At 33.1% G+C, this 24,710-nt stretch overlaps 1 protein-coding gene across 1 annotated transcript in view; it reads right to left on the bottom strand.

Moving 5' to 3' along the window:
• LOC128992354 (40S ribosomal protein S8) overlaps window positions 1-23,810 on the bottom strand; it is a 31,005-nt gene extending 7,195 nt beyond the window's left edge. Inside the window, exons 1-4 of the mRNA XM_054415893.1 lie at window positions 23,754-23,810; window positions 20,805-20,911; window positions 20,053-20,152; window positions 19,257-19,432 (exon numbers count right to left, since the gene is read on the bottom strand). Of these exons, the coding sequence (XP_054271868.1) occupies window positions 19,257-19,432; window positions 20,053-20,152; window positions 20,805-20,911; window positions 23,754-23,757 (387 nt within the window). The 5' untranslated portion in view covers window positions 23,758-23,810. The remainder of the gene's footprint in view (window positions 1-19,256; window positions 19,433-20,052; window positions 20,153-20,804; window positions 20,912-23,753) is intronic.
• Window positions 23,811-24,710: the final 900 nt, after the last annotated feature.

Here is a 24,710-nt window from a genome sequence, read left to right as displayed (position 1 = left end):
TGACGAAATAACAACGAAATATAAACAGAAAATCAAAACAAATGGAAGAAACTCCAATCACATGTTTTATTTACAGTGTGGGGTGAAAATAGAGAAGTATTACATATTTTTGGTCGAGTTTCGACCACTGGACGACCTCTCGTACTTATTTAATACGCAAGCAGGTTTTTTGTGACAATTACTCCTCCGAAACTACTGAACCGATTGACATGTTTTTGGTGTCATTGGAAAGAGCGTAACGTGAAGTTGTGCAAGAAACTTTCTGTTTAGGGAAATAATTAGAGAGTGAGGTCCTGGCGCCCTTTAAAGTTTTGTATTTCTCCATAAGGATAACATAGGAGATAATTTTTATTTACAGAAACATATGTTTGTTACTTGAACATAGTCAAAGTCTACTAAATAATAATTGCTGTGTATTATGATGAAGTTTACTCATAATGGATCTTACTACTTTATTTTAATTCCGGGAATAGTAAAATTTAGTTGAGATTAAGTTACCACGATTTAGAAAACTTTACTATAATAATGTATGTATTTAAAATCACAAATCTTTGACATTTTATTAATTCATTTGAAACAAAACAGCTGATCGGCAAATCAAACAATTCATCTACTTCATGTTTTTTTTTTTTTAAGATTTTATTAACCGATCAGCATTTCATTGCTATACAGGTTAGGTATAATATAAAAAAGACAAACATAACATTATTAATTACATTAACATGGATAGAGGTCAGCTTAGCCCCTCAGGCACTTATTGTCACTGTTTTAGCGGGTCGGACTGTAAAGGCACTGTCCACCAATGAAACACAAATCAATGAAAAAAAAAATGGTTATAATAAAACATCTTGAGGCAATCTGGGTTTTAGTCGGAGTCTCTGGATTTCAGAAGGTTGGCCTGGGTTATAAAATCCAATGCTGCTGGTTAATGGAAGTTTTGTAAACAATTTTGATGTAACTTTCTTGATAAAGTCTTCTATAGGTTTTATCCCCAGTTCTAAATGTATTTGACGGGTTCGAATATACCAGGGACATTTTAGAATTATCCTTAAAACTTCATGTGAATAACGTTGTTACACAAAAATAGGTTACACAACCAATAACTTGATTTTTTTTTACTTGTGGGTGTATTTTGAGTTTGCAGTTATGAAAGCACCAAGCCAAGTAACTTAAGCACTTAAAGATCAGCACTGTTCTTACCCAGACCAATTTCAGTCATGAGCAACTATATTATATGTTGTTTTATGTAAGGCTACATCTTTTAATAGGTTACACATATTCATTATAGGAAATTTTGACGAGGGTAATCTTCCTGAAGGTAACGTCAAGACTAAAATCTTAGTATTCATGGAAGTGATTTTGTGGTTAAAATATTGTTTTTTTAGTGTTTATTTTTAAAGGTGTTTTCTTCAAGCAGCATTAAGTTATATGACCCTCAAAATATGCTACATAGGGCATATTTTATATTGGTTTGATTTTGATATGATAAGAAGTTTTGTTAAATGTGTTTTAAAACATTTTTAAAAATAACTACCGGTACCCTATAACATACTTGAGCACTTATTAAATAAAATACACATACAGCTAGAAAATGGCTGGACTGCTTCTCTTCTAAAGATTTATTATTACTGTATTTAATTTTTGACGTTGAGCCAATATATAACACGATGAATTTGTTTTCTACATTCATATGTAATTTTGCGGGGCATTGAGCCGCACAGGTTCACTAGTTATGTTTAAATGCCATTACTACAGTTATTATTGAGAGATTTTAAGGCAATAATTATTACAATAATAGTCATAGTTGGCAAGATATAAGATATTTGGTTCTTTAAAAGGCCTTATTAAGGAGAATCAACTATTTGAACCCCTTCAAACTGTATCCACCTTGAGGCAATATTTGTTTTACAAAAGTCTGCAGTGTGACCTGAGGTTAAATTTTTCCGTAAGCTGAGTTTTGACTGTTGAACAAAACTATATTTCAGCTTCGATCTGACCAAAACCCTTGACTAGTACTCAACAGAAATATTCCTATTGAGAAGGCTAATTAATAAATTTTAAAAAAAATTATAATTATCATTTAACAGCAACTGAGCATTGAAAAAATTGATTCTAACCTCACCAAGCCATACAGTATTCTTTTTACAAGAAAAAATCTGTTTTTGTTTTCAAATATGTACCAAAAGTAACTGGTGGGGCACACGGAAGATTTCTCAGGTGCCGTTTGATGTCACTAACTGCTGCGTCTGAAGAAACAAGACAATTTTATAATTTTTCTATTATTAAATTAAACTGTCATAACCTAACCAAACGTACTAATAATGAAAAAATCGAATGAAGGTCTACTAAATCTAAAAAATAGTTTTGTTCATAAAATAAAATTATAAATGCCTAAAATTCAATTTTATAATTTCTTAATTATAAAATAAAACTGTCATAACCTAACCAAACCAACCAAACTTGCTGATATGAAAATAATTGTTGACAAAAAGTTAGTGCTACCAGCGGGATTCAAACCCGGTACATTCGGATTATCAGCCCGTCACTATACCACCGAGGCCGATGCCTCGAAACCGTATCGTTGTGGTAATGGTGTTCCCTCAAAGTGACGTCAGCAGTTAGTGACGTCAAACGGCACCTGAGAAATCTTCCGTGTGCCGTTTTGAAAAGTAACAGGCTTGTAGCACAGTAAACCTTTTCATTATGCTTTTTAGGAGCAAATACTTCAAAACATTGTGGAAACCAGTTTAAGGACATGCTGAATGCATGAAATAACTGTATGGTGATATTTAAAGGAATATCCTTACTCTGTAACTAGTATGGTTTGACTTAAAAAATGATAAAACTACTCAATAATTGTGTTTTAGAAGTTTCTCTTTCATTTAAGCTGTTGTTCTTACATTTATAAAATTGATAAATAACCTTCAAAACGACATGGTAAAAAATTGTATGGAGATGTGACATTTATTAATTGAAAAATAACAGAAACCTCAATCTCTTAATGAATACAAAAAATTGCTTTTTTCTTGATTGAATTAGTACTTTGTACTGGTTATCTCAGAATCTTTTTCATCGTGCTATTTAAGATTAGCAAAAAATTCAAAATATGGACACCAATACCAAAAGAGAATTAAAATGTTGTTACGATATTAGTAAGAAATAGGTAGCCATTTCATATGATATAATTGGTTAAAGTAAAATAACTACGGTGGTAATAATAATAAATGTTCATGGATGATACAACTTTTTTTAAATTTGAACTTGGGTTTGACCGAAACTAACAGAGCCTAGTGCTATTAACTTAATTGAGTGAATCTTATGGTTTTAACATTTGCAACTACGGTACCTGTAATAATACTAAATATTGTAAATGACAGTGAAATAACAGAATCCTAGCATCACCGATCATCGATACCAAATCAACCCAAATTAAATCAGTCACATGTTTTAATAAATTTATAAGAATGTACGGCTCTTAATAACAGCAGCCTACTCCTGGCTGATATATGCCAGGTCTATAATATTGACCAACTCTCAGAGCCATTGTGTGTATGAGTGAAGAACACTCGACACACAGTTGCTGTCCCACAGATACAATGAGTGACTACGTCTGGTTTTTAAAATGTAATTGTATCTGTGGGTTACTAGCCTAGTATTTGAAGAAGTAGAAAATTAAACATAATTTATAGGGACAATAAACGTAATTTATTTAATTCTAGACATTTTTGTTGGTTTTCAACACAGTAAACCTTTTCATTATGCTTTTCAGGAGCAAGTACTTCAAAACATCGTGCAAACCAGTTAAATGACATACTGAAATAACTGTATGGTGATATTTAAAGGAATATCCTTACTTTGTTTCAACTTGTATGTTTTGAAGATTAATAAAAAAATAACACCCCAATCTCTTTATGAGTACAAAAATTGCCTTTTTTCTTGATTGAATTGGTACTTTGTACTGGTTATCTCAGAAATTTTTTTTCATTATGCTTTTCAAGAGTAGCAAATACTTTAAAACATCATGGACACCAATACCTAAACAGAATTAAAATGTTACGATATTAGTAAGAAATAGTCTTTTCTTTCATAGGATAAAATTGGTTAAAAATAAAATAATTACGGTAATAATAATAATAAATGTTCATGGATGATACAGCTTTTTTAAATTTGAACTTGGATTCGACCGAAACTAACAGAGCCTAGTGCTATTAACTTAATTGAGAATCTTATGGTTTTAACATTTGCAACTACCTGTAATAATACTAAATATTGTAAATGACAGTGCAACAACAGAATCCTAGCATCACCTATCATCAATATCAAATCAACCCAAATTAAATCAGTCACATGTTTTAATAAATTTATAAGAATGTACGGCTCTTAATAACAGCAGCCTACTCCTGGCTGATATATGCCAGGTCTATAATATAGAGCAACTCTCAGAGCCATCGTGTGTATAAGTGAAGAACACTCGACACACAGTTGCTGTCCCACAGATACACTCAGACACAACTTCTAGTTTTTATAATGTAATATCTGTGGGTCACTAGCCTAGTAATTAAAGAAGTAGAATATTAATTAAAGATTCATACTCAAGACAATATTGTTGGTTCTCATTTCATCATTATCCCACAGATGGAGTGGAGTACACTTACCCACTTAATTGATTACCATATCATATTTAGATGTCATTGTTTAAAGTATCATAAAACAAGTGAAAGACTTATCATTGAGGTTTGGTTTTAATAGTCATATTTATTTTGTTTTCATTTCACCTTTAGACTAACATTTCCCTCAGAAATAAGTGTTTTTCAATTCATTTTACGAATTTCATTGTTACAGATAAAGGGTGTCCCAATAAGAACTCCGGATTTGAAATGTTAACAAACCATATATTTTCTCGCTAAATTTACAATATGAAACATGAATCTTAAAGCATAGCATCTCCGATTAGTAATTGAGTATTATGTCTTGTAAGTGCCAATCTGCTGAATACTGACAAGCTCGACATCTCTTGACAAAGTTTTCCATCACTTTTTCACACACTTAATGTTGAATTCCATTAATGGCACGAATCATTTCCTCCTTCAAGTCTTGGATTGTTTGAGGGCTATTGGCGAAAACAATCGACTTTAAATATCCCCAAAATAAAACTGAACCAATTTATTCGAACTTATAAATCAATCTTCGGACAGATGGATCATTTGGTGCATTGTTCCGGCTGTAAATAGTGCGCAGCTTCCGTACTTGTAGTGCACTTTAACTATGACCACGCGTTGTTCCGTCGTGTAGTGATTCATGACTACAAATGGGACCTAATACTGATAACATCGCTGATAATTTGGGAATTCCTATTGAAATACAGATAAGGATAAGACGCTCCTCAAATCCGGCGTTCTTACTGGGACACCCTTTATTAGTAAAATATTTTAAGGGTGCGCTCTACCCGTCTGGCGCGCGCTAATGTAAGGGTTTTAGTTCTTCCTGATTGTAGCCCCAATTGTGAACCGATTTAAAAGATCTTGGTGTCATATTTTCCGTCAAATGTTATTGTAGGTTTCCCGTTTTTTAAAATTTTGATAATTTAAAAAATTTTGGGCTCAAAGGTTGGTGAAAAATGTAAAAAGAGGCGTTCTTTATCATGAGTTTTAATACATAAAAATAATTTTTAGAGAAAAAATAAAAAACGGGAGACGTGCAATAGATTCTTAAAAACAAGAACCTGGAATAAGTTTACTAAAAAGTTGAATGATAACTATGTAATCACGCAGACTCGAAAGGCTTGCAAGCGCTCTTCAAGGCGCCGTGCAGTGGCGCGGCCATGCGGCCAACGGCTCAACCTGTCGTCGGCTCTCCCACCACAGCCATCGATCGATATTTCCCCTCCTCTCGGTTGATTCTATTCTATCTTTGCGTCGTCGCCGTTTTTACGCATAGTGTCCCTGCTGCTCGGTTTCGACCAATTGCTATATATACAGGCGTTATTTTAAAACAAATAACAGTCATAATTTCTGATTAGTTTAAAAGATTCTACTCAAAGATTATAACATTTTTAAGATGTACATAAGAGATCGATAGAATCAACATTTCTTATAAATATCTTATCACTTTTCAAAAGCTGATCTTGTTTCTTCTTAACATTATTTCTATTTCTTCACCTTGGTGGTGTTATATAACTTTCCTATGTTTCCATAGTTGAAAATCGGCTCGTTCAATGATTACTAAGAAATGCAGCACAGTGTTGTTATCTCATTTTTCTTTTTCAGTATATCAGGAGTAATGTAAATCAGCTCTCTCGCTTTTTTCCATTGTAATATTTATGCAAACCCAAATTCAAATAGTGAATATTTCATTTCATACTATTAAATTAGCAAAATTATTGACGGTTTACAATTTACATAGGTTTTTCTTTTCATTTTTAATTTCTGACAACAGCTGGAGTTTTATAAAAATTTTTGTTTCCCATGCTAATCTTATGGAGAAATACAAAACTTTAAAGGGTACCAGGGCCTCACTCTCCAATTATTTCCCTAAAAAGGAAGTTTCCTGCACAACTTCACGTTATGCTCTTTCCAATGACACCAGAAACATGTAAATCGGTTCAGTAGTTTCGGAGGAGTAATTGTCACAAAAAACCTGCTTGCGTATTAAATAAGTAAATAGATGAGTATACTGTCCTCTTTGTAAACAGTTATACTCAGCCAACGCAACTTGCTTGCACAGATTCAGCTTTAAAACTTTACCAAAATATAAGTTTGTTTATTAACGTCGGGTATGAGATTGTTCTAATAACAACCATAATAAAGAGTTTTTTTTAGAAAACCAGTACTCAATAGTACTGTTTTATTAAAACAGCATTTTTAAATTGTTGTAATTAACCCCTCCAAGTTGGGGACTTGAATCTGATACCTCAAATGTTCTAGCTAGACTATTGACCACTCAGCCATTCAACTTCAAGTTAAAAACCACTACAAGTCATAACTCGGGTCTACAAATAAAATACCCTGTCGCAGCAAAACTATTCACAAAGCAAATTTCAACTTGTATGATTAAAGTATTTTTACTAAAACGAGGTGTAAGCCCGTCCTACGTACGGGAGTAGTCAGTTAAAACGGTTTAGGCCTATAATTCAGAACAGCTAGTTTACACGTATAAAGAAAATTTTTATTGCAGCCTACAGTAGAATGAGTAATTATCAATTGAGAAGTGTATAGGCCTAGTTAATGATATCACCTTCCATCGCATACCTACCTCTTCCATAATCAATATTACCACAATACAATTACTCATACTATACACAATTTCCAGTAGGTCTAAATTGAAACTCCCTAAAATAAAACGAAAACATCCAATAAAATTCACAGTACACATAATTATAACGTTGGTGTCCTGACATCATTAAACGAATCGTCCACACACATCCTTATGTCAATTTCACTGCACCAATTGCTAAATAAATAAGTTTAAACAACGAAAAGTAAACACAACAACATATTAGTTTGTTTTGTAAACAGCTGAGTAAAAAAAAAGAATATTCATTTGAACAAAAGAACTGGTCAAATGTTGAAGGAATTTAAAAAGTAAAAACGCTAGTAAAGCTAGTGACGTAATTAATTGTCTATGTTTATAATCTATCCCGTTATCAGTTCCAATATCCTTGATAATTATACCACCCTCATTGAATCAATGTACATCGTAATTCCCCATATTCATTTGTTTAAACTATAAAAAATTCAGCGCCTCCAAATGTAACCACAACTAAACACACGCCAAACAACTTTTTTAGATTTCATAAAAGGATGTTTAGTCTAATTGCAGTATCCTAGGTCAATGATAATGTTGTGTTCAATTTATGGCATTCATCTGTATTTCTTTGGATAAGACCCGTCTGAGGTTGTGGTGGTAATTTAAAATCGTATTCCTGAGGATTCTTGATCTACATCTTTATGACATCAATATTTCCGGGCCTAATCCAAACAAAGTTCAAGCATTCAAAAACATTTATTGTAAACAAAAAGCTGCCAAGACGAATTAAAACATGTAAAAATTGTGATTTTCCTACCCTTTCCAAAAAAGATGAGCAGTAAAATAATTTGCAAATCTTTTTCATTTAACTCGTGTACAGATCCTCGACTTGTACACATCGATGGTGTTACTTTTCTCGGTGGTCTACTAATCTTACCTATTTCTAATAATCAATGACAAAATCAGAGTAAATAACCTCATAGTTCTAATAGGGCATTTGTATTTAACCAGCTGTTAGTTAAAACAAATTATATTGCTCTAAAACAAATCAAATATTACAAAGATTGCTTTAAAAAATAATTTGAACATCCTAGTATTTTACTATGTATATTAAATTAATCTGTCATCCTCTTACAAAAGAATTGAACGTATCAATGATTAGCATTACACATAGTATAAATAAGTCAACCCTCAGTATGTCTTTACATTTTTATCCATGTTTTTATCCAAATGCTGAATTTGTGACACAAAAGGTGAATGTTTACAGCTGTTATGTTAAGCAAATTATTTTATGCCAAAAGCTAGTTTAGAATCTTAGCGTCGGCTGCTAGACTTTTTAAAAATTAAAACTTAATTTCTAAAAAACTGGGACCCTAAACTAAAATGATGGCTTCAACATTCCCTAGTTCTCAAAATTATCTTTCTTTCAACACAAAAAACATGAAAATCCGTCGAGTGGTTGATTCAGAATCGTGAAATAAAAAAACACTGTTTCGTTTTATTATTATAGAAGATAGATACTTCCAGAAATAAGACAAACTTATTCCTATTTAAATAACATTAGATTTAACGAGTGCTTAGGTGTGCTGCTACGGGGAAGGTAAAAAGTGTTTCTTGACCATACGTCAGTATACTGAAATTAATGAATTTGCCAAATTTTATCAACATACAGTGTATCCATAAACAAGTAAATTAAAACGGTTTTAATTTTCTCCATAAGAATAACATGGTAATTTTTAACAACACTTTTTTTCAATTTTTTTGTGAGATACCGACTGATTCTGTGCCCATTACGGTGTAGCTACAGTTGGAATAGAGTTAAATAATAATGAAAATCTTAAACATCAACAAAAGATAATAAATAATTATAACGGTTGATTAAAAAAAAAACTTAAGATTACTATAATTTTATGTAGTGATACTGTACAAAGTATAACTAAAGTATTTTATTTTTATTCAATAATGACAAACAAGACACAATATTTTGGAATGTTTTACTTTTAGCGAATTTCCCATATAGGGAATAAGCTATTACCGTAGTACTCATAGTAAGACCTGGACCCGGGACCGATTTTTTTTTCGTTTTGATGTCCCTAGAGGCCAAAAACACCATCCGTTCAAATTCATATATATATATATATATATATTTATATATATTATTTTATATATATATATATGTGTCCGTTAGTGCGATAACTCGAGCAAAAATGATCCGATTTTGACGAAATTCGGTACAAACGTGTAAACCTACGTTTATTCGAACGAGTTCGCGAACCAGCATGATCGGACCATGGGAACGGGGGTTTATGGGGTGAAAATGGGTTTTTCCCATTTTTGACCCAAAAAACATAAAATTTTGCAATTTCTTTCTAAACTATTTTGTAGAGCTTAAAAAACAAATAATTTAGTATATTGAAGCGTTATAATGCGCCTAATAGTTACGGAGAAATTTCCAAAAAATTGTAAATTTAAAATTTCCATGTTATTCTTATGGAGAATAAGTAAACTGTTGTAGTTTGCTTGTTTATTAACATATTTTGCCCAAATTTGGAAAATGTTTTTATTTCTTACCAACTATGAACATTTTACATAAAAAACACTTTTACCCTCCCTGTTGCAGCAAACCTAAGTATGTTTTAAACTGATTCTTTTTAAATAGGGAATAAATGTGATATTTTTAAGGAGACATTTTAGTGTAAATCCATTTAGGGAAATGGAAATTCGCTTAGTCTGCAGGTTTGCTGTGGCGGGGGTATTTACTGTATACGCTTATGGGAGCGATAGCGAACGTCACGTTGCTGCCAGTGAGTGTCGGTGGCAGGGCATGATGGAGGTTTGAGCAGAAGCAAAAGATATGCGGACGCGCAAATAACAACCTGGTTGCGCTTGCGCGTGTGTGCGTCGGGAGCTCCGCAGGGCACTGCACTGCCTAGCGGGGAGCGGCAGTCAACTCGCGAACCTCCTAGCTCCTCCCACCCCTTCCCCTCCAACTGGGTTGAACCGACACGGCGCAGTCTGGCGGACACTTCGAACATCGTTCTGAGATTTCCGAGCTGAGGTAGAGCCCACCCTTAAGACATTAATTGTTACATTAGCCATAGTTGGCAGGATATACAAGATATTTGTTTTTTTTAAGGCCTAATTATGGAGAATCAAAAATTTGAAACCCTTTAAACTGTTTCCATCTTGAGGCAATATTTGTTTCACGCAAGTCTTTAATGGGACTTTAGGTAAAATTTTTCTGTAGATTGAGTTTTGACTGAACAAAACTATATTTCAGCTTCGATCTGGCCACAACTCTCGACTAATAATAAACTGAAATATTCCTATTGAGTAATTAATAAATGTTTAAATAATTTATATTTATCATTTAACAGCAACACATCATTGAAACAATTTGAGCCTAGTGCTATTAACTTAATTGAGAATCTTATGGTTTTAACATTTGCAACTAACTGTAATAATACTAAATAATGTAAATGACAGTGCAATAACAGAATCCTAGCATCACCTATCATCAATATCAAATCAACCCAAATTAAATCACTCACATGTTTTAATAAAGTTATAAGAATCTACGGCTCTTAATAACAGCAGCCTACTCCTGGCTGATATATGACATGTCTATAATACAGACCAACTCTCAGAGCCATCGTGTATGAGTGAAGAACACTCGACACACAGTTGCTGTCCCACAAATACACAAGCAAAACCTCCAAAACACAAATGCAACATTGATTGTACCCTTTCAATTGAGAACTTGTATCTGTGGGTAACTAGCCTAGTAATTGAAGAAGAAAATTATTCATTGGGTTTTGGTTTTAATTCTAGACATTTATATTTTGTTTTCATTTCACCTTTATCATTTTCCTCAGAAATGAGTGTTTTCCTAATTATGTTTAAACGCCATTACTACAGATATTATTGAGAGATTTTAAGGCAATAATTATAACAATAATAGTCATAGTAGGCAAGATACATAAGATATTTGGTTCTTTAAAAGGCCTAATTAAGTTTTTAAGAGTTGTTAGCCTCCGGATTACGTTTGAATATTTATAATAGTTTAAATACCTGCATTCAGTAATCCGATATGCTGCTTGTGGCAACTATAGTTTCGGTTCACAGGGAACCATCTTCAGGCCGTACAAGGCGTCGTTATTCACTTTCATATATGAAGGTCGTCATTTAATAAATAAGTACATAGAACACGAACACACAAAAACGCACATTGACACGAACATTTAACATTAAAAATACTGAGTACTCGGGAACACGAGACAGGTGACGCGACCGGGTGGAAGTTGTAGCTCGAACAATCTGCCTTAATCTTAATCCGCCTTAATCTGCCTTAATCCTTAATCTGCCTAATTAAGGAGAATCAACTATTTGAACCCCTTCAAACTGTAACCACCTTGAGGCAATATTTGTTTTACAAAAGTCTGCAGTGTGACCTTAGGTTAAATTTTTCTGTAAGCTGAGTTTTGACTGTTGAAACAAACTATATTTCAGCTTCGATCTGACTAAAACCCTTGACTAATACTCGACTGAAATATTCCTATTGAGTAGGCTAATTAATAAATTTAAAAAAAAAAATTATATTTATCATTTAACAGCAACTGAGCATTGAAAAAATTGATTCTAACCTCACCAAGCCATACAGTATTCTTTTTACAAGAAAAAATCTGTTTTTGTTTTCAGTACCAAAAGTAACTGGTGGGGCACACGGACGATTTCTCAGGTGCCGTTTGATGTCACTAACTGCTGCGTCTAAAGAAACAAGACAATTTTGTAATTTTTCTATTATTAAATTAAACTGTCATAACCTAACCAAACGTGCTAATAATGAAAAAATCAAATGAAGGTTTCCCCAACTAATCTAAAAAATAGTTTTGTTCATAAAATAAAATTATAAATGCCTAAAATTAAATTTGATAATTTCTTAATTATAAAATTAAACTGTCATAACCTAACCAAACCAACCAAACTTGCTGATATGAAAATAATTGTTGACAAAAAGTTAGTGCTACCAGCGAGATTCGAACCCGGTACATTCGGATTATCAGCCCGTCACTATACCACCGAGGCCGATGCCTCGAAACCGTATCGTTGCGGTAATGGTGTTCCCTCAAAGTGACGTCAGCAGTTAGTGACGTCAAACGGTACATACCTGAGAAATCTTTCGTGTGCCGTTTTGAAAAGTAACAGGCTTGTAGCACAGTAAACCTTTTCATTATGCTTTTTAGGAGCAAATACTTCAAAACATTGTGGAAACCAGTTTAAGGACATGCTGAATGCATGAAATAACTGTATGGTGATATTTAAAGGAATATCCTTACTCTGTAACTAGTATGGGTTGACTTAAAAAATGATAAAACTACTCAATAATTGTGTTTTAGAAGTTTCTCTTTCATTTAAGCTGTTGTTCTTACATTTATAAAATTGTTAAATGACCTTCAAAACGACATGGTAAAAAATTGTATGGAGGTGACATTTATTAATTGAAAAATAACAGAAACCTCAATCTATTTATGAATACAAAAAATTGCTTTTTTCTTAATTGAATCAATACTTTGTACTGGTTATCACGGAATTTTTTATTTTCATCGTGCTATTTAAGAATAGCAAAAAATTCAAAATATGGACGCCAATACCAAAACAGAATTAAAATGTTACGATATTAGTAAGAAATAGTCTTTTCTTTCATAGGATAAAATTGGTTAAATAATAAATATAAAATAATTACGGTGGTAATAATAATAAATGTTCATGGATGATACAGCTTTTTTAAATTTGAACTTGGATTTGACCGAAACTAACAGAGCCTAGTGCTATTAACTTAATTGAGTGAATCTTATGGTTTTAACATTTGCAACTACCTGTAATAATACTAAATAATGTAAATGACAGTGCAATAACAGAATCCTGGCATCACCTATCATCAATACCAAATCAACCCAAATTAAATCACTCACATGCTTTAATAAATTTATAAGAATGTACGGCTCTTAATAACAGCAGCCTACTCCTGGCTGATATATGCCAGGTCTATAATATAGACCAACTCTCAGAGCCATCGTGTGCATGAGTGAAGAACACTCGACACACAGTTGTTGTCCCACAGATACAATGAGTGACTACGTCTGGTTTTTATAATGTAATTGTATCTGTGGGTCACTAGCCTATAAATTGAAGAAGTAGAAAACTAAACATAATTTATAGGGACAATAAACATAATTTATTTAATTCTAGACATTTTTGTTGGTTTTCAACACAGTAAACCTTTTCATTATGCTTTTCAGGAGCAAATACTTCAAAACATCGTATGAACCAGTTAAAGGACATACTGAAATAACTGTATGGTGATATTTAAAGGAATATCCTTACTTTGTTTCAACTTGTATGTTTTAAAGATTAATAAAAAAATAACACCCCAATCTCTTTATGAATACAAAAAATTGCCTTTTTTCTTGATTGGATTGGTACTTTGTACTGGTTATCTCAGAAATTTTTTTCATTATGCTTTTCAAGAGTAGCAAATACTTCATAACATCATGGACACAAATACCAAAAGAGAATTAATATTTTGTTACAATATTAGTAAGAGAAATAGTCATTTCATATGATATAATTAGTTAAAAGTAAAATAATTACGGTGGTAATAATAATAAATGTTCATGGATGATACAACTTTTTTTTATAGACCAACTCTCAGAGCCATCGTGTGTATGAGTGAAGAACACTCGACACACAGTTGCTGTCCCACAGATACACAAACGCAACATTGATTGTACCCTTTCAATTTAGAACTTGTATCTGTGGGTTACTAGCCTAGTAATTAAAGGAGTTGAAAATTATTTATTGGGTTTAGGTTTTAATTCTAGACATTTTTTTGTTGTTTTAATTTCACTTTTATCATTTTCCTCAGAAATGAGTGTTTTCCTAATCTTATATATTAAAACGTAACAGGGTTTTTTATTTCACGATTCGGAATCAACCACTTGACGGATTTTCATGATTTTTGTGTTGAAAGAATGATAATTTTGAGAACTAGGGAATGTCGAAGCCATAAATTTAGTATAGGGTTTTATTTTTTTAGAAAATAAGTTTAAAAATTTAAAAAGTCTAGCAGCCGACGCTAACATTCTACTCTAGCTTTTGGTTTAATACAATTCGCTGAACTTAACAGCTGTTAAAATTCATTGTATGCGACACAAATTCAGCATTTGGATGAAAATGAAATTAAATACGTAGGGTAGACTTATTTATACCATGTGTAATGCTATAATCATTGATAAGTTCATTTTTTCGGCAAAAGGACAAGAGATTATTTAAATATATATATTAAAATCCTAGATGTTCTAATTAATTTTTTTGAGCAGTCTTTAAAATCTTAAGTTTGTTTTAGTGCAATATAATTTGTTATAACTAACAGCTGGTTGAATATAAAAATATTCTATCGAATTATGAGATTTAGTTTCTTTTCTCTGTGATTTGTCATTGATTATAGAAAATAAGTAATTTGATTATATAACCATTGCTGTATACGAATCATAGCTCACGAGTCTTCTTTATACGGTATACTTTTCTTTGAAATGGTGACCATACAAAGTAGGTATTTTAAGCCAAGTATGAATCTTCAAAGGAAATGTCATTACTACAGATATTATTGAGAGATTTTAAGACATTAATTATTACAATAGTCATTGTTGGTAAGACATAAGATATTTATTTGGTACTTTAAATGGCCTACTGAAAACAAAACTATGTTTCAGCATCGATCTGATCACAACCCTTGACTAATAATGAACTGAAATATTCCTATTGAGTAATTAATACATTTTTAAATAATTTTATTCATCATTTAACAGCAACTCAGCATTGAAAAAATTTTGATTCTAACCTCACCAAGCCATACAGTATTCTTTCTACAAGAAAAAAAGAATAGTTTTGGTTTTAAATCTGTACCCAAAAGTAACAGGCTTGTAACGCAGTAAACCTTTCATCATGCTTTTCAGGAGCAAATACTTCAAAACATCGTAGAAACCAATTAAAGAAATAACTGTATGGTGATATTTTAAAGGAATATCCTTACTTTATTTCAACTTAAATGTTTTGAAGATTAATTAAAAAATAACAGAAACCCCAATCTCTTTATGAATACAAAAAAAATTGCTTTTTTCTTGATTGAATTGGTACTTTGTACTGGTTATCTCAGAAATTCTTTTCATCATGCTTTTCAAGAGTAGCAAATACTTCAAAACATCATGGACACCAATACCAAAACAGAATTAAAATGTTGTTACGATATTAGTAAGAAATAGTCATTTCATAGGATATAATTGGATAAAAGTAAAATAATTACGGTGGTAATAATAATAAATGTTCATGGATGATACAAATTTTTTAAATTTTAACTTGGATTTGACCTAAACTAACAGAGCCTAGTGCTATTATTTTAATTGAGAATCTTATGGTTTTAACATTTGCAACTGGTAACTGTAATAATAGCCTACTAAATAATGTAAATCACAGTGCAATAACAAAATCCTAGCATTTTCAATACCAAATCAACCCAAATTAAATCAGTCACATGTGTTCATAAAGTTATAAGAATGTACGGCTCTTAATAACAGCAGCCTACTCCTGGCTGATATATGCCAGGTCTACAATATAGACCAACTCTCAGAGCCATCGTGTGTATGAGTGAAGAACACTCGACACACAGTTGCTGTCCCACAGATACACAAGACTCTTGAACGGAACATATAATGTACTTGTATCTGTGGGTCACAAGCCTAGTAATTGAAGAAGTAGAAAATTAAACATAATTTATAGGGTTTTAACTCTACACATTTTTGTAGGTTTTCATTTCATCTTTAACATTATCCCGCAGATAGTACTATACTCACTTAATTGATTACCATATCATATTTAGATGTCATTGTTCATAATTCAAGTGAAAGACTTATCATTCATTGGGGTTTGGTTTCAATTCTATACATTTATTTTGTTTTCATTTCCCTTTATCATTTTCCTTAGAAATTAGTATTTTCCTAATTTTGTTTAAATCCCATTATTACAGATATTAGTGAACAATATTCATAGTTGGTAAGATACACAAGATATTTGGTTCTTTAAAAGGCACAATTATGGAGTATCGACTATTTGTAGGCCTTGCCCTCAAACTGTATCCACCATGGGACAATATTTGTTACACACAAGTTTTCAAGTGACTTTTGGTTGAATTTTTCTGTAGGCTGGGTTTTGACTGAACAAAACTTTCATCTTCGATCTGACCACAACCCTTGACTAATAATCAACAGATATATTTCTATTGAGTAATTAACAGCAACACAGCATTTAAAAGAAAATTGGATTCTAACCTCACCAAGCCATACAGTATTCATTATACAATAAAAGAAGAAAAGTTTTTGTTTTCAAATCTGTAGGCTACCAAAAGTAACAACAGGCTTGTAGCGCAGTAAACCTTTTCATAATGCTTTTCAGGAGCAAATACTTTGAAACATTGTGGAAGCCAGTTAAAGGATATATAGCCTACAGAAATAACTGTAAAGTGATAGGCCTATTTAAGGGAGAACATCCTTACTTTCTAACTTGGTTTGAAAAATAACAAAACCCCAATCTCTTTATGAATACCTACAAAAAAAACATTTTTCTTGATTGAATTGGTACTTTGTACTGGTTATCTCAGATTTTTTTTTCATCATGCTTTTCAAGAGTAGCAAATACTTCAAAACATCATGGACACCAATACCAAAAGAGAATTAAAATGTTGTTACGATAAGAAATAGTCATTTCATACGATAGGCCTAAAATTAGTTAAAAGTAAAATAATTACAGTGGTAATAATAATAAATGTTCATCAGAGCTGTGCGAATCCAAAAATTTTGGTTCGAATCCGAATCCGAATCATAGCTGTACAGATTTTATCGAATCCGGATCGAATCCGAATATTTTAATTAATCCCGAGTCGAATCTGGGTCGAATCCGAATCTCAAATTTACAGCCATTATCGAACCTGGATCGAATCCGAATCTGAAATTTAAAGCTGTTATCGAATCCGAATATTTAAACCTGTTCAGAGTCGAATCCAAATCCGAGGAAAGTCAGCAGTACCAATTTTCACATTTTTAGACCACATTTTCTGGGGCTGAAATAACTTAGGGAATTGCTTAAAAAAATTCTTGAAATGGGCCAAATAAAAAAGTTATGAAATTTAGGCCTACCTATTTGAAGTTTTGAAACTAAAAAATTGGGCATAAGTTAGGCATACCACCTAGGCCTAAGTTTCTCGCTAAAAGTGATGGACTACCAATTTGTGTAGTCTAAAACATAGGCCCAGCCTATTATACACCTCGATGTTAAACCTCCACACAAGCCTATGTCTGCATTACTATTACAAGTAACAACTAACACTGTGAGGTTAAGTTTACTGATAGCCAAGATAGGGTTCAAATGCGACCTACACTAATGTGCCTAAAGCCTAACACCAAGTTGGTCAGGTTCCTAACATGAACCAGTCAACAGCAAATCGGAGTGCACAAGTAGTTTTTTAGTGTCTAAAAAATTATATTGAAAATTATATTCAATCAGAATCTAGTAAATTTGAATATCAAATCCCAACTCGGATCTATTTCCAAGAAATTCGAATATCGAATCCGAACCCGGATCTCTTAACAGTAAATTCGAATATCGATTCCGAATCCAAATCCAGTTAGAAACAGTAGATTCGTTCTCGAATCCGAATCGAATCTCTAAAAAGATTCGGATTCGATTCGTTTTTCGAACTATTCGCACAGCCCTGATGTTCATGGAAGTCAATCGCAAAAGATGAAAACAATTAAAATACACGAGGTTCTGTACTAAAAAATTAAGGTTAAGGATTCAAAGAACTATGTTACATGACGACCTTTATAACTTTTTACAAGATAAACCATTAATTGGGCTCAGGATATTTATTTAAAGGGTCACTGCGGGAAAAAAATAGGCCAAAAACAACTTATTATGCATAGTGAATGGCCTTCTCTTGCAAAATCGGTCCTGAATGTTTTTATCTACACTTAGTAGCCATGCTAAAACACATTTGTCCAAGTCATTAAACTCACCGTTCTTACCTCTTTTCTTAATCTACCATCATGTCATTTCCCGGCGTTTTCAAAATCTTTGAAATAGGGTGGAATTCTGAGTTCCCTAGCGATTCCATCTATTTTATTAAAATCATCATTAACTGCCTTAATCACTCTTCTTTTTAGCCGGGTTTACACAATGCCAGTTGGCGAGACAATTGTCTTTGCCAATTGGCATCACGTGGTTTTGGAATTGTCGTAGGCCAGGCAAGTTGAACGAGAACCTGTTCACACGTGGCCAACACTTGCTCAGGCATTTTACAATGAACCAGGGTACTACTGCCAAAAGATAAGACAGTGCTATTGTCCTCTACACCGTTTACACGGTGCCAATTGTCACGACAACTGGGTTTTCGAGGGGTGGGGGCCTCACTTGGCCCAGCTCTTTGTCCTCAGTCTACTCCTGGAGACAACTGAATTTCGGGACAATTGGCCTGAAGTGTTTACACGAAGCCAGTAATTCCGAGCCAGTTAGTTGTCTCGTGACAGTTGTCTCTTGACAATTGTCTCGCCAACTGGCATCAGGTAAACCCGGCTTTTCCATTGTGCGATTTTTGTCATGTAGGCTATTTACATGACAATATAACATCCAACATACACAGAATTATCTCAATAATTGGCGGTCTGAACATTTCATGAATGAAAACTGAGATAACTTGAACCCTAAAAGAATACTCCGACCAAAAAGTCAACTAGCCTATCAATCGTTTGTAAAATACGAAACGTTCAAAAGTTGGTAGCGCTCATGATGTGAGGAATAATCTGTTGTAAGTAGGCATGGTTTTTCAGTTCTAAAAGGGACACTTTTTTTAAATTCGTAAACTACGAGGTTATGCTACTAAAAGTACCAAGTTGTGTACTTACCAGCTTGGCCCCCTTCTTCCTACCAATAGGAAGAGCGTAGTGAGACTCGTACCACTGTCTGAAAGGTGTGGCATCAATAACAACGATTGCATTCTTTACCAATGTCTTGGTACGGACCAGCTCGTTATTGGAGGCGTTGTACACAACATCAATAACACGTGTTTTGCGAGTGCAGCCTAAAAATTAAAACAGGAAATACTCAATTAATACAGTTTGAAATGGCTTTTTTTTGCCCAATAGCAAACATGCATATTTGATAACACACATTTTGTTTTTATTAAATAGGCACATGGCCTGTGAAGTTACTGTAATTTGAAAGCGATTTGATATGCAATTACATAACTTACTGAAAGTTCATTGTAGTTCTACAATTTATATGTGTCAAGATTTACATAAATAAACTTATTCACTCATTTAAAAACGGAGACACTACTGATCCATTACAAGTGATCCAACACGGGTTTCTTGTCAGTTTTGTAAATAACCTGTTCATGTTTGCCAAATTCCTAACTTAAATAAATTCTGAAATCAAGTGATTTTACATTTTTTGTTACTTTAACGGTGGCCATTTTTGTTTTGCAAAATACTAATTTTTTTGTAGGCCTATGTCAAGGTTTGCATCAAGTTAACTGTAGGAACTCAGAAACCATTACTGTATTTGGTAGGTAGACCAAAACTTATTTTCCCAGGGCTATATCAAATTTACAGACTAGGCCCATAAAAAATATTGAATAGGCTGTGCTAGGACCTAGCCATTTTATTTTTGCCAAAGTAAAAGTTCTTGATGTCAACTCACATTCCGAGCCCCAAGAGAAGTTTCCATGGTCTAGACGCAGAGCCCTGTACTTCTTGTTTCCACCCCTAGTTCTTACAGTGTGGATTCTACGAGCACCAAGCTGAAAATTACAACACATAAATTAAAGACATATATTTAACTTTAGGACAAAGTTAAAAAATAAACTGTGTAAGTTTAATAGGTCTAAGTTTAGGCATATGGTCAACCTTAATATCCAAGGACGGGAATAATTTGAACAAGTGCGGAGAAATCACTTTCGGTTCAAATTAATGAGTTACATTCCACCTGTTGTAACTTAAAAAATCCATATTTCGATTTGAACATTTATAGATTGATACAGTAGTCTAAGTTATTTGATTTTTCCTCCTCTAAATTAGAACTTGGGACACAATTATTTTCTTTGAGATCCGATGTCATCAAATCATAACTAACTTACGGGGTGCTGAAAAGAAAATTAGGCTACTTGTCTCGTTTAAATGGTAACAATTTATAAGCAAGTCCTAATCACATGGCTTAACTTAACTAACTTAAGTAAGTAAGGCATGTATTCAAACACCCAATTTATCAATCGAGAGGGCTTAAGTTAAATTGTTAAATTAAAAACAATCAAAACTTCTATTAAGTTGAAATTTACAGATTCAGCATAAAAAATAAAACAGTCAAACAAATCACAAATGTGTGTCGGGTAGCCTACAACTTGCTTACCTTAGACAAGGCCTTTGTAACTCTAATGATAAGCTAAGTTGACTAACCTTGGTGTTGGCAGCTGGTCTTCCTAACTCAAACTTCCTCTTCTTCCTGATTGGCTTCCTCTTGCCACCAGTCGCCCGCCGCTTATGCCAGTGGTCGCGAGATATACCTGAGAGCAATTTGAATCATAAAACATTTCATCCAACTTAAAGATAAAGAGTCTGAAGTGGTAAGTAAACATTCGGCCTGAGCAATTGATACCTTAACTTATAATAGAGTTTACAAACTTTACCTCCGTCAAGAGGAAAAGATTACCTTAGCCCTCTGGGTGCCCATCAAAAAATCTTAAATGTCGCGCCATTTTTGGCAGTTTTGTTTGCATTTACAACAAACGCTCTAAAAAATTTATAAAATGACCTATGTTACACCTATAAAACTACTTAGATAGCCTACTGTAGCCTATTTAAGAATGAAAGTGGATCAAATGTATCATAAAACATAAAAATTGCTGAAATGTATCATAAAACATAAAAATTGCTAAGTACCTGTCCGTTAGGTTCATTAGGTGTAGGCTATATGTTCAAATACAAACAATATCAAATAAAACTTAACCCTTTGAGTGCCAACGTCCGGTTCCCCGGACGTTTTTAAAACATGCCAAAAGTGCCGACGTCCGGCCGACCGGACGTTTTTAGAACGAGCCAAAAGTGCCAACGTCCGGCTGACCGGACGTTTCGTAATGACCGAACAGTTGTCATAACAACCGAATGGATACTCGGATTCTTTTAACCCATATATTAACATTGAGTCGAAAGTTACTAGATGCGATAGGCCTACATAGATTTTCGTTGGTCGAAATATCGAAAATTCAATTTTTACGAAATTTTAACCTAAAAATCGCCAGATCGCGCTCGGTATTTTTAGCGCGACCTTCGGGAAAAATCATCGGCATTTTTTTAGCGTTACTTTTATTTCTCGCCTGGCACTCTAAGGGTTAACTTGTTTTTAAGGTTACAAACCCGTTGTGTATTTAGGCAATAAAAAAAAAATTCAATATAGGCTATTAAATTTATTAAGAATTTAATAAGGAACAAGAAAATGTATAGGTAACTTAATATTTAAGATACAGGCCCGTTTCATAATAAACTACAAGTTGCAAGCTTTAACTTATAATTTCCATTAGGCGATCAGCTTATTTACAAATAATTAGTTTTTAACTTAGTTTATTATGAAACAGGCCCCTGATATGAAAAAATTAATATTTATGACGAGAAAACCAAAACATGACATCATGGATTCTTACCTTAACCCCATAAGGATAACTTACTTGTAAAATTGACTGACGGACATATCACCACTTTTATCGCTCATATTTGGCATTAAAAAAACTCTATGAAATATACCTACCTACTATTTAACTTTTAAAAATCCCTCCTATTAGTAATAAGAGCAATTTGGAATGATTCTAACATTAAAATCGTCGGTTAACTTAGGCCTACTAAAACCAAAACATCAGAAACCTAAGTTAAGGACAGACAGCAAAGGTGATGACATCAAACTTTGAACATAAGTTTGCTTCACAAGTTAACAAAGAGTAAAAACATATCAAACTAGACATTGCATTCAAGCTTTTTCTGCTCTTTCCGTAGACTACAAATGCAATCCAGTTCAGTACAACTGGAGTTCATTCGGAACGAGTTTGTGAAGCGTCTGCAACATCTTCGGAATTCAGACGATTGACGCTCGGAGGATTAAGGACCTAATTTTAACTTAACTTAAGAACAAGATTAATCAATAAAGCCTAAAGTAACTTAGGCCTAAGCATAGCTGAACAAACTGTCAACTTTTTAATAAGTTATGCCTAAGTAAGTGAAGTTACTTAAGTTAGGCCTAGGCCAGGCCTACATTTAGTCCAAAAAAAAAGTAAACTTGTATCTCAGGCCACCAAGTTATACAAATAGGCTAACTTAGGGTAGGCTACAAATCTGTATCTGCTGTCAAAAACAACCAAATGAAAACATTGATCAATATATTGACCTATCGACTAAGTATTCAATTTATCGATTATTTCATACTACAATAGGCTATAGGTACTACTTATCGCTTGGTTAGTTAGGTTCTACTTAAGATTAACCTAGCTAACAAACGATAAGTTAAGCGAATGAAACAATTGAATAAGGTGGTAATCGACAAGTTCATATTGGTTGATATTTTCATTCGGTTGTTTTTGACAACAGATACGGAAGTCTATCCATACAATAAAAACTTGGAGGGTGACTAGCCTACGGAAATGAGTCTAAGCACTCAAAAATTTATCTTCAGAATAATTTTTCAAATTGTTATCTTAGGCCTAGTGCTGACTACACATTTTACTCAAAAGAATGCTGGTGTAACATAGCAAATACTTAATAATCATATCATGCCTAAATCTTTAAAAGCCATTTAGCCTACTGAATTGTTACAAATTTCAGAAGTTAAGCACCTTTGTGTGCTACAGTGGCATTCTGACTAGCCTAAGTTAACATGGGACTTAAGTCTTGGAGATAACATACTGAAATTGATTCGTAGGCAGGATAACCAGAGGAAACAAAATTAGTTTGACTAGATTTAAGCTATTCTACTGGGGGCTAACCTAAGCTCACAAAGTTCCTAAATCAAAAACATTTTGAAGAGTAAAATCTGATAACTGTATAGGCTTAGCCTTCCCAGTAATTTAAATGCCGATTGTCCAATTAACACTGAGCTTAAAATTATGTAATTTAAATTAGAGAGAAGCAAGAATGGTGCTGTAAAAAGTAACATGGTCCACAAGAAGTGCCTTATGAAGAATGTTAGGTTATGGTTATGACAGTATGTAGAATACCTTATATAGTGAAACAAAAGTAATTCTTTGAGACTGAACAAATAGATAACATTATTTATGCCTACATAAATACGTTTTGATATTTATTGCAAGATTTCATAGATACAAATGGATAAAAATAACAATTTCACATCACAAGACAACTCACCCATCTTGACTCCGACCGGAAAGAAAAAGGAAATTACAAATTGACGGGAAGGTTGGTAGCATGGGAAAAAACAAGGAGGAAACAAGTAACGCCAACACCTAAAACAAAATATTGCCGCGAAAAGTAATAACATTGTTTTTAATTGTTACAATAATGTTTGGTAGTCAATGGTGCTAGTAAATGAAATAAAATAGATACAAATGTAATACGGACGTAATATTATTTATTTAAATTGGCAAATCCGTGTACACAAGCACTGTAATAAATAGTTATATATTTATTTCTTCCAACGGTTTCTCCATTAGATATAATTTTGTCTAAAACTAGATTTACAAGATGGCAGAGGCTGATTGTTGTAAATTTGTAATTCATGCTTATAATAATAAGCAGTTTATTCAGACTATGAATTTAAACTAATAAATAAGTAGCAAATAAATAAGTTACTGTCAGAGATTGATCATAGCCATCGTCCGTTATTGATTACAGCCAATGTAGCCAACCACAAAATCCGGTCAGCAATGAAAATCCAACTAAGGTGGCAAGTTTACATTAATTAGCAAGGAAACGTAAAAGGGTAATTATTACCAACCAGTTAACTACAATACCCACAAACTTGGTGCAATGGTGCAATTCAACATCCCTGAATAATTCAGCTTTGTATTTAGGCAATTTTTGTAAGAAAGCTCGTTGTGGTATGTTATTCATTATCATATATATTGTATGCCATCTACGTGTTTCTAGCTCACCCATTTTATTTATAACGGGTCGCCGGAAGACTGTCCCCCGGAAAACTACCCCCCCAAGCAGGTCCCTACGTCATATTGACGTCAGAGACCGGGGGGGGGCAGTTTTCCAGTCACGGACACTCAAATTTACTTGTCACAACAGTTCTAATCTAACATAACCTAACCAACCAAACTTGCTGTAACATTTCTAAAATCGGTTTTATATTCACCA

This window comes from Macrosteles quadrilineatus, unplaced genomic scaffold (genome assembly GCF_028750875.1).
Source record: "Macrosteles quadrilineatus isolate MER2022 unplaced genomic scaffold, UCM_ALF_1.0 Scaffold_4__1_contigs__length_99947679, whole genome shotgun sequence".
Taxonomy (NCBI): domain Eukaryota; kingdom Metazoa; phylum Arthropoda; class Insecta; order Hemiptera; family Cicadellidae; genus Macrosteles; species Macrosteles quadrilineatus.
Note: the sequence above shows the minus strand (reverse complement) of the source record. Positions and strands in the feature narration are given on the sequence as shown.